The sequence below is a fragment of the Humulus lupulus genome, chromosome 7, assembly GCF_963169125.1.
Source record: "Humulus lupulus chromosome 7, drHumLupu1.1, whole genome shotgun sequence".
Taxonomy (NCBI): domain Eukaryota; kingdom Viridiplantae; phylum Streptophyta; class Magnoliopsida; order Rosales; family Cannabaceae; genus Humulus; species Humulus lupulus.
Genome location: NC_084799.1, coordinates 182544466 through 182555733, shown reverse-complemented (window position 1 = coordinate 182555733; position 11268 = coordinate 182544466). Strand labels below are relative to the sequence as shown.

The following is an 11268-nucleotide window of genomic DNA, read 5'->3' as shown; positions in this document are numbered from 1 at the left end:
ATTTGGCTAGAAGAAAAGTTTATCATACGAGAAAATCGTATAATAAACTTGGGGGGCAAATGTTATCCCCAAAAATTGGAGATCGATGACGTGGCAATAGAGGTGACAAGTGGCAGTGCATGGTCCGTAAACGGCACATTAATAGTCAATAAAAAATATTGGCTCCTCAGAGTTGTGACAAAGTGATCTGGCTTAGGAGTGACCCGGTAAACCAATGAAGAATTTTGACTGGCCAGTCAAGTGTCATGATCGACCAGGCATGACCTTGTCCGACCAGTCATGACCATGTCCGACCAGTTATGACCTGTCTGCCCAGCCAAGTGCATGTCTGCCCAGTGAAGGTTTGTCCGACCAGACTGAATGTGATATGGATCAACTAGATAGAGCTGGACTACGTCAAGATTCCCAGAAACGGCTTAAACAATAATCGGTCTTGGCATACGCGGGAATCTCTCAATTTATCCCACAACTTTAGTTGTATTGTTATATTTTGAATATTATTGTAATTTAAATATAATGAGAATAATAAAATAACCCGGTTATGGGGGATATCATTTGTATGATCCTGAGCCTATAAATACAAGGCTTATGGCATCATAAAGAGGACTTCTTTTGAACTTTGGATTCGAATTCTTATTTTCTAGAGAGAGAGAGTACTTGTATTTGAGAGAATTCTTGTATTCTTGTAATCTGCACTAAAGAAACTCAGTTGACTTAGGTTCATCTGATCTTGAGTGTAGATATATAATCACAACTCTAAGTGGATTAGGCTATTACCATCACATTGGGGCTGAACCACTATAAAATCGTATGTGTCGTTTATTTTCTCTTGAAGGTTTTATCGTTTTTGACGTTTACACGTCGTTGGCCAAAAACGCGGTCAACAATTACATATTGAGTTGTACATTTGAAAGTATATGTTTAATGTTGTCTAGCTTAATACTCGTTCATGTTGATTGATTAAACGGATTGAAGTTTGTTATATGCTCTTGAAGCTGTCTACGCTTGTTGATTATGGTTTTCTTGCTGATCATTGACTCACGGGTGCTACGTGGTGCATGTAAAGGCAAAGGAAAGCTGGACCAACCATGAGTTGGAGAGCTTTGAGGGCGGAGTGTACATCAACAGCTGGTCGACCGCCACGACCGAGGGAATTACAGGAACTGGAGTTCAAAATTGTATTTTTCCATTTAGATGGCCTTTTGTTGTACCAACTTTTGAGGGTTGTTTTCCGCCATGCAAACCTTATTTTTTGGGATCTCATGTATCAAACTCTTATTTTAATGAAAATCAATCATTTTACGATCAAAAAATCTTTTAACCCTAACCTGACAATTGACTTTAGAAACACATTTATGTTCAAACAACCTGATTAACAGGTCTTGCACTATTTTAAACACACAGTATAACGGTCTTGGTTACCCAGGGCATTACAACATATGCAGCTTTCTTGACCACCACGACCGGGGATTCACAGAGGAACTAGGGTTAAACCCTAATTTTGTCGCTTAGACCACCATGTGTTGTAACCACCCTTTTGAATTGTAAATGACTTTTTAAATGTTTATTTTGGGATCCCATGTACAAAATTAAACTTTTAATGAAATTAAATATTCCGTTTACCAAATTTTTTAACCTTAATCTGATAATTACTTCTAGTTACACGTTTATATCCAAATGACTTGATTAGCAAGTCGAGCACTATTTAAAATACATAGTGTAACGGTCTTGGCTATCCAGGACGTTACCTGTTTGTTGTGTGTATGTTTTGTAATTAGGAGCTTTGATTTTAATTTGTGTTTTGAGATTTTAATTATAAATGTGGTAGATTGATGAACACAAATATGGATTTTTATATGAGAAAGATGAACACAAAACTGGATTTTAGCTCAAGAACACTCATGCAATTGTAATTTTTAGTTTGATTTAATTTAATACAATTTTAATTAGTTTTTAAATTTTAAAATAAATGTATTTAGGATTCAAATGAGTTTTTTTTAATAATTTTTAGATTTATTTTATTATAAACTTAAGTATTTACGCCGCCAACTATTATTATTATTATTGTTATTATTATTATTATTATTATTATTATTATTATTTCGCTTTGTTTTATTGAGTGATTAGTAACATTGTTTAGTTTGTGTTACATTGTTTTGTCAGTTTGTTATATTTTAGTATATGATATTTTGATTTCATTAATATGATCTTATTTTTACTATTTCTTTTATTGTTGTGGTGTAATAATGTATTTGGCTAATAATTTGTGCTAAATTTGGCGCAAAATATGTGTCAATGATATATTTGGCCCACTTTTTGTATTTGTACTCCAATGCACACAATGACGAAGCCAGACATTGGCAAGAAATGGGGCTTTCAGTAGATTTAGAATTTTAGTGATGACTTTTATGTTATTTTCTTTAGTTATTTTAAAATATTTAATTAAAATTTTAAATAAAAAAATTTGAGATGGGGCTTGAGCCCTCACATTAGCCTTACTGGCTCCGTCCCTGAATGCACAAGATGCAAACTAGCTAAAAAAAGACAATAAAGCTATTAATGTTTATTGAAAATATACAAAAATAATTAATTTTTTATTAAAAGATAAATTAAAAATTAAAAAATTAATAATTTGTATTAATGAGTGACAAATAAGTAATTAAAAATGTGATATTTATTGTGGACCAAATTTGGCTCATGCTATATTTTGTACCAAATTTGACACAATTTTTAGCATGTGTCAAATTTGACACATATTTTAAACCACCATTGGAGTTCAATTTTATGAAGATGGGCTAAAAAAATAGCTATACGCCACTTTTATAGCACTCTATTGGAGATGCTTTGGCCAATGATTGTGTTATTCTTGTGATTATAATTTTTATTAGGTTAGATGGGTTTGGATTCTAGGGTTTTTATTTATTTTACATACAAGTTGTGTACATGATATTGTTTACTTTTGTGTATGTTGTTTTGCTTTATTGACATTATTTCATACATTTTGGTTTATTTTTGGAGTTTTGAATATATTTGTAACTTTTTTGTTATTAAATTATAAGATATCAGTTAAAATATAGTATATCTCTTTACTTGGAGAAAACATTATACATTTTTGTTTCTAATTGTAATAAACTTAATAACTTTTTTGCTTCTTTTTACTTTGAGAAAATATTGTACTTTTTGTAACAATTTAGTAACTAAATATTCTCATTTATCTCATAAGCAAAGTTAAGAAAATAAAATTCTTATGATTATAGTTAAGGAGAAACTTTCTCATATTATAGAAGAAAAAAAAACTTGAATAAAATAACACAAAACAAAAATTAAAGAATTTTTTTAAAAATAAATTAATAGAGTAATTTAATTATTCTGATTTAGCAGTGTTGTTCGTCCCAACAACAACATAACCTATAAAGTCTTTTTTAATTGATTTTTGGTAACAAATTTTTTTTTTTATGAGTATGCAATTTTGTTCGGTTACTCATCAATTAGAATAAGTCACATCTGTTCGAGATGAAATTCCACTTGGAATTTAAGGTATTTTTTGTTTATTTATTAAATTTTATAGTGTATATATTGTTACTTCTTATAAATATTAAGTGCAAACTTGTATTAATTACAACAATTCTTATAATTAACCACATTCTCGTTTCCTGTACTTAGTTTTGTGTTCATCAAATCGGTCGCCCATATAATTGACACAGAAAGATGTTACAAAGAAGAATTAACAAACACAAGGAAAACGAGTGAAGAAAGGTAGCTAACATTTACTTTAAGCAAGAAAATAGAGATTAAAAGGAAGAAGTTTTAGAAAGTGAATAATATATTATACATTCAAATGAAAAGGTCAGATTCAAAAGTACTGATCAGTCCTTCCCTTGAATCCAATTTGCCCAAACGTGAGGACGATAAATAGACCCAAATGCCACGTAACCAGCCACAGCCTGCAAATTTAATTTTATCGCTTTGTTATTTTATTGAATACCTTCTCTGATTTTCATAACGAACAGGTCCCATGGTCTAGTGGTTAGGACATTGGACTCTGAATCCAGTAACCCGAGTTCAAATCTCGGTGGGACCTCTTCTTTTTTTAGATTTTCTCTTAAATACACTTTATTTTTTTGTTCTTTTACTTTTTTTTTACGGTTTTACGATTAAAAAAATATATTTCACCGTAAAAATATAATTTTTAAATTTATAAAAATCTATTTTTTTTCTTTTCTTTTAATTATAGATGGGCTTGGGCCTAAAAAGCCCACATGTTGACATGGAATAAAAATTTAATACTAATTTTCGACGTTGACCAATTTAATAACATGTTAAAAAAATTTAGGGGTTGGTAAGCATTTGGTATACTTACTTTCTCAAAATATAATTTTCTTACCTTATTTTTACTATAATCCTCATTTATTATTCTCTATCTTGACGTCGGATGTCGGATATATTTGATATCATATATTTTGAAAACAAATAATTTTATAATCTTAAATTAAAATTTAATTAATAAAATTTTATTAATTTAATCAAATTATTCTCAATTATATAAACTTTAAATTCAAATTTAATTACTCAATTACATATAAAAAATAATAATTTGATCTTATTAATAAAAATGTATTTATTAAAAATAAGTCTACGATATCAAATATATATAATTTTAAAATACAGAATAAATATAATTTTTGCCCTCGAACTATGATCATTGTATGATCGTATCCCCTGAATGATTCGCGATGTTAAAAATTTCCCCCCAAACTATGCATGTTATTAAAATATAGGACTTCTGTTAGATTTCGTTTTATGTGGTTAACAGATTGATGACATAGCATATTGTATGTTGATGTGCCAGTGTCATATGTAGAATAATTATCAATTTTACCATCCAAACTTTAACCACTACCAAATTATACCCCTTTTATATAAAAAATATATGTCTATCTTTTCTTAAAAATAATAATTAAATCCTTAATAAATAAATAAAAATTAATTATCAACAAATAACTCAATTTTAATTTTTCTTTTACAATATTAATTAAAATTATTTTAAAATGAACATTTAAATTAATATTAAAACAAAGAAAAAACTTTTAATTAAAAAAATAGACGAAAAACTTAAATAAATAAATAAATAAAAATTTTAATTTAAGAGGAGGACAAAAGAGAAAAAACTTTATTTTAGGATTTATTTTTAAATTTTTATATTAAAATATATTTATTTTATATTGTAAAAAAAAAGTTATTTGCTATTAATTAGATTTTTATTTTTTGAGTATTTGAATTTTATTTAATTAATTTGAAATTTTTAGTATTGATTATTTTTTTAATCTTTTAAAATAATATTTTTTTAATTTTTAAGGATTTAATTATCATTTTCTTAAAAAAAAAATTAACCTTAATAAAAATAATACAATTTGGTAGCGGTCAAAATTTAGAGGTAAAATTTCTAATTATTCTACACATGACACTGTCACATCAAGAGACAAAATTCTACATCATCAATCTCTTAGTCACCTAATATAAAATCTAATAAAAGTCTCATATTTTAGTAGCGTGCATAGTTCAAAGAAAATTTTTAACATTACAAATATTCGCAACAAAATCTAGTTCGGTGAGCAAAAATGCTATTTATTATAAAATACCATTATTGAAAAAAAAAATCAAAACTATACAGAGCAAAATAAAAAATACAAAATAAGTAAATGGCCATTTTTGAAAAAAAAAATTAGGGAAAGACATGTAATAATAATTAGGGGAGAAAAAGATACGCACCAGAATTGGGAGGTGAGAGCAGGGGGGGTGGGGAAGTGGGCCAGCTCAGCACCAATGCTCTCAAAGAAAAGGCCCGTCAAACTCTTGCCGTCGATTACTGGGATGCTGGACGGTGCTAACCATCCGATCAACCCAAATCCAATCACATTGAAATCCCTTCGCAGCCAGTCCCTCTCGAAGCTATATTTCATCATTTAAAATAAAATAAAAAAGAAAAATCGCCATTATTTAACACAAAACCAACGGTCCTGATTTCTTGAACGAAGAGTAGTGATGATGATCATCATGTTTACCAGGTAAACTTCCCACCAGAAGCGCGTGCTTGCCTCAACGGGTTCCTTGCGCTCACGCTGGACTTCAAAAACCCTATTATATTTAACCAAAATCTATTTAATTGAAGGAAAAAAACCAACTATTATGGTTTAGGACACGACATGAGCATTTTAGAGAGAGTGGCGTAGGATAAGAGAAGAGTTATAGTAACAACCTGAAGAGAGGGTTGTTCTCTTGGGAGAAGAGAGGGAAGAACCAAGACCCACTACGGTTGAAGCGGTTGCAAAGGTAGCTGCCATTTTCTTAAGTTCTGCTTCTCTTTCTTTGTCTCTCTCTCTCTACATACGAAGTGAGAAGAAGTGTGTGTAAGTGAGTATGTGGTGTTGTTGTTCTTCTGCTCCAGATGTGATGGAGATTTTTGTGGGAAAGATAGATTGCAATTACAAGGGAAGATTCTTTTCTGCAATCAAATTCTGCCACGTGCTACTTTCGTGGATAAAGTGGGTCCTATTCCTATTGACGATTATCTCATTCCCACAAAAGAGTTTCATGGATGAAACTAGTTCTTAGTTTGGGCTTTATTGAGACCGATTCCGCCTGCATTGCATTTGAAAATGGGTTTTGAGCAAAATAGCCCCATTCAATCTAAAAAATTAGAAAGATGTTCCCATTTTTAAATTTTTAGCAAAATCACTTAAATATCTATACTCTCCAATAGAACAAATTTTGTGCCAAATTTGGTAAAAAAAAAAAAAAAAAAGCTAATATTATATTTGGACTAATATGTGTAATTATACTTCAACATACAATATACAAATTTACTCAAAAAATTAATAAAATTATTTAATTTTTATTGAAAATGTAGATATAAAAAAAGTTTTAATTAAGCAAGGGTTAGTGGCAAAATGATAAATAAAAAAGGTAAAATGTATTGATTAGTTGCAAAAGACTAAATAAAAAATATTATAGGAAATTTCTTAAGTAGGGACATTACTTTTGCTCCTATCGTAGATGCGTTTTTTATTTTCGGTACTTGAATAAAATATAACCTATTTTTTTTATGACATTGTACATGATAGTTATAGTTGACATCACACCAATTTTCAGGAAATTCTGAATAATTTACAATGTGAGTACAGCTAACTGTTTGAACTCTGATTTCGGCATTGTAAATTTTTTGGAATATATTGAAAATTGGTGGGAAGTCTGTTATAACTTTAATGTACGTCATCATGCAAATTTCTTCAAGTGCCGAAAATAAAAAATGTTACTATGATAAGGGCAAAAGTAATGCTCCTATCTAAGAAAATTCTAAATTTAACACAACTTTTAGCATGTGTTAAATTTGACACACATGTTGCAACATCATTAGAGTCATATTTTAAAAATTTGCCAAAATATAGCAAAACACCATTATTATAACACTCTATTAGAAATTCTCGTCATGTTCTTCTGTAGAAAAAAAATTATGTCTTCTCCTTCATTTTTTATTAATGAAATTTGTTTCTTTTAAAACATTTTCTGTAGGAAATTTCGGTATATGAATTTTTTTATATATAATTTACCAATTTCTAATTTTTTATATAATTAGTTCAAATTGTTAGTTCAAACTTGTTTACCAAAAAACAAATGACATGGAATAACAATATATTATAGCACAAACAAAATTATATCATCAATTTTTTTTCATAACAAAAAAATACAAAATATTATTAACCAACTCTGATATACCATCATACAAAACATTAATATAACATACTATAAAACCAAAAACCATAATAAAACAATTATAACCAAAAAAAAAATTGATATACCATAACTTAAAAATCATGTATTATGATAATAAAATTATATACTACCAAAGAATTTTTATTTTTATATATGACAAAATAGATACTAATATCATAACAAAAACAAAATATTAAGTATGATTAACAAATATGATATATCATAGCTTAACAAATATATATAGATATAGGAGCCGGCTTTGGTGCGGGAGTACGGAACGCCAGCACCTGTGGGGCTGTTTTGTGATAGTTTTTATTGGTTGAAAAAATAAGGTGTTATTTGGTATGGTGGGGTTAAATGTAGGATATATCTCTCATATTATTCACCTCACCAATGTTCAGTGTCAAAATGGTGGGGTTCGAATAGAGCCGAAAGAAAGAACCCTATGTTTTCTGTTTGATGCCGTAAAAATTTGCAGAGTTGTAGCCGATAACAAAGACCTTGGGTTGAATGGTATGTGGTTTCTTCATTATCATCTATGAAGTAATGTAGGATATATCTCTCATATTATTCACCTCACCAACGTTTAGTGTCAAAATGGTGGGGTTCGGTTTGAGCCGAAAGAAAGAAAACCCTATGTTTTCCATTTGATGCCGTAAAAATTTGCAGATTTGTAGCCGATAACAAAGACCTTGGGTTGAATGGTATGTCGTTTCTTCATTATCATCTGTGAAGTTGTTTTGTATATTTCTTTTACCTTCTTTGCTATCATCAATTTTTTATTTGAATCAGTATTACAAAAGCATATAATTTGGGGCAATGTAAGTTGTAGCATAGAGGAAATATGAAGCTATTTTGTGTTGGGACAGTACCTAGTTAGTTGAGGAGATGTAAATTATTGTAGTGAAATTAATTCACCATAAATTCATTGTTTGATCAGTAAACAATGATTAAAAACACACATTAATGCAAACTTTGTAAGAATAGCAAAAACTGTAAAACCAGAAACTAATAAAACCAGAAAACTTAGCTTGAAAACAATGGAGAATTGAATGATCTTTATTGACTAGAATCAACACATTACAAACTGAGATTGAAACTCGACCTTACATGACTATGGTGGTTAACACCAATTACATAAATCTCACACTGGGAAGCACATGATCAAATACACATGTGTTCCATTTACAACCCTCCTTCACTCTGGTTTTCTTGGACAAATTTATAGATTATAGAGTTTCATCTAGGTGCTGAGTTGTATATCGAGTTTGGAGTGGTCTATTTATAGGGTTTGAAGTTAGTTGATCCGAGAGAGTAACTAACTAACCAAATCAATTTCCTAAAATAGAAGTGGCTGACATCTCCTCTATTTTGTGAGCTAATTCTCCAACAATTATATTAGGGATTTTAATAGTATGTATGTAGATTCTGAATTTGGTCATTTGTTGGTAGTATGGTGAATTAAAAGAAGATAGAAGAATATTATTTATTGTATAGATAGAAATCTGAACGTTTGAAATTGTATTTTATATGATAAATAATAATAACAATTAGATTTATTATGATACATCTGTATTTTTCATTGTTCAGTGGCATTAAGTAGAGAAGTGAAAATGTATATATTAATAGCAATTGTTATGTTAAAGAGAAGGCCCCATTGTCGAGAAAACTTTCTGCACATTGAATAGTTTTGTTGAGAAAAATGTATTGAGTCGCTGTTTTCTATAGTTTTTTTAATTTCATGTTGTTTCAATCGAATCCATTACTGCATTTGTTGAGTACACGTTGACTGTCTGTATCTCATTGTTGAAGTAGAGCATCGATGCTATAAAAGGAAAAAGAAGCAACTTTGACCAGGACTAGTAAACTATATTTATTGCATTTTGTAGCTGTAGCACATATTGTCCTATCGTATAATTGGTTGGAAGAAATGTTTTTAATGAGTAGATCCCACTTGTAACTTTCAGAAATTCATTGGTATATTAATGATGTAATAGAGATTTCATAATGGTATAATTTTGGTGGAAATGTGGTTCAATTTTTATTTTAATTTTGGGCGTTGTCTATGGAGTTCAATTTGGGCGTTGTCTATGGAGTTTAATTTGGGCGTTGAATACTAGTATAGTTGAAATATCATATATAGTAAGTGAAGAGTACTAAATAAGTGTCGTTGGTGAGATATGTAAATATTCTTGGTCTTTGTTGGCTATTTGTATAGTTTTTATAATTTCGTTGAAGTTGATATTAATTTACCATGTTTTTCTGAATATGTATGGTTTAATATTTTGTATATGTATTATTCTTTTGTATAAATCATTTGTTATGGTTGTTTTAGGTTAGGAAAACCAACCAAGTAATGATTTTGTTTTTGAAAAGTGAATTTTGATATCTTGATACTACTGGTGAATAAATCGAACTTAGTCTTAGTTTATGTTAGTTGTTTAGCATGTAGTAGAAGAAATATATCATTTATTTTTAATGGTTAATGTTATCTTTTTGTTTTTTATCGTTAGAATAATTTTCTTTGACTGTTTTTATGTCATGGTTGTAGGTAAATATGGATAGAGCAAAGTTATGTGAGATTTTGTCGTCGTTGCGTGCACACGAGCGCGAATTTGAAGATTTTAAGCGTCAGGTTGCTGGTATTAGACATGATGTGTCTCACTTAAGTGCTCAGCAGAATTCGTTTGATTTCTTGATTGAGGAAGCAGCTCGCATAATGTCAGAATGTGAACGTTGTACTCAAACTTTTAACAATTCGTTTGGTGAGATCAATACTGAGATTGGAAATTGCGATATGGGTGAGCTTTCTTCAAGTAATTTCAAAGTGGAAAGTGAGGAGGGGGAGTTGCATGATGCTTGTTTCATTTATTTTAATACAAATTTGGTGAATGAAGGTGGTTTGGTTAAGGACCCTCAGGATGATTTCAATGTAGAGATAGGGAACATGGATTGCAAGGAGGTCGTTTCATGCAACCTCATTGAATATATTGTAGACGGGCATTTGTGTCAGAGTATTTTCGCTGATATGAAACACCGACCTAGGGGCGCCTATGTTCCCGAGGTTCTTAGGAGTAGCTGTGATGTAGAAAATGTTGGAGGAGAGTTGAATCACAATTTTTTTGGTAGATTTAAGTTTTGAAATTGTTGAGGTAGACATGGATGATGATGATAATTGTAAAGGTATTTTGAGTTTAGAAAGGAGAGATTTTAAGTTGAATGAACATCATTTAGTTAATTTGAATCTTTTGGACAGAGAAAATGTGAGAGAGGAAGATGTAAATGTTGTATTGGATATGGAGGATAAAAGGCTGAACATTAATTTGCCTTGCACACTTGAGAATCATTATTCTTCAGAATATGTTGGGTCGAATAGTGTTGAAGAAGGAGGTGACTTTTCTGTGCAATTGAATGAACTCGTGAAAATGCTTTCAAGCAATAAGGAGTACTTTAATAGCAGATTTTACAATGTTGATGATGAAATAAAGAAGCACTTTG

The 11268-nt window shown here is 29.8% G+C and overlaps 1 protein-coding gene and 1 non-coding gene across 2 annotated transcripts; one reads left to right on the top strand and one right to left on the bottom strand.

Moving 5' to 3' along the window:
- Positions 1-3747: 3747 nt before the first annotated feature.
- LOC133788909 (photosystem I subunit O) lies at positions 3748-6438 on the bottom strand. Its single transcript, XM_062226556.1, has 4 exons — positions 6257-6438; positions 6063-6135; positions 5770-5949; positions 3748-3944 (listed from the first exon to the last, which is right to left on the bottom strand). The coding sequence occupies exons 1-4, from the start codon at positions 6339-6341 to the stop codon at positions 3854-3856; spliced, it is 429 nt and encodes a 142-aa protein (XP_062082540.1). The 5' UTR covers positions 6342-6438; the 3' UTR covers positions 3748-3853.
- Positions 4010-4081, top strand: TRNAQ-CUG (transfer RNA glutamine (anticodon CUG)). The gene has a single exon. It is a non-coding gene; the product is annotated as a tRNA-Gln (tRNA).
- Positions 6439-11268: the final 4830 nt, after the last annotated feature.

Coding starts and splice junctions, on each gene's coding strand:
- LOC133788909 (XM_062226556.1), bottom strand. CDS start 6,341: ATGGCAGCTACCTTTGCAACCGCTTCAACCGTAGTGGGTCTTGGTTCT. Junction 5,950..6,062: donor TCTGGTGGGAAGTTTACCTG/GTAAACATGATG, acceptor GATGAAATATAG/CTTCGAGAGGGACTGGCTGC. Junction 3,945..5,769: donor GCTCTCACCTCCCAATTCTG/GTGCGTATCTTT, acceptor TTAAATTTGCAG/GCTGTGGCTGGTTACGTGGC.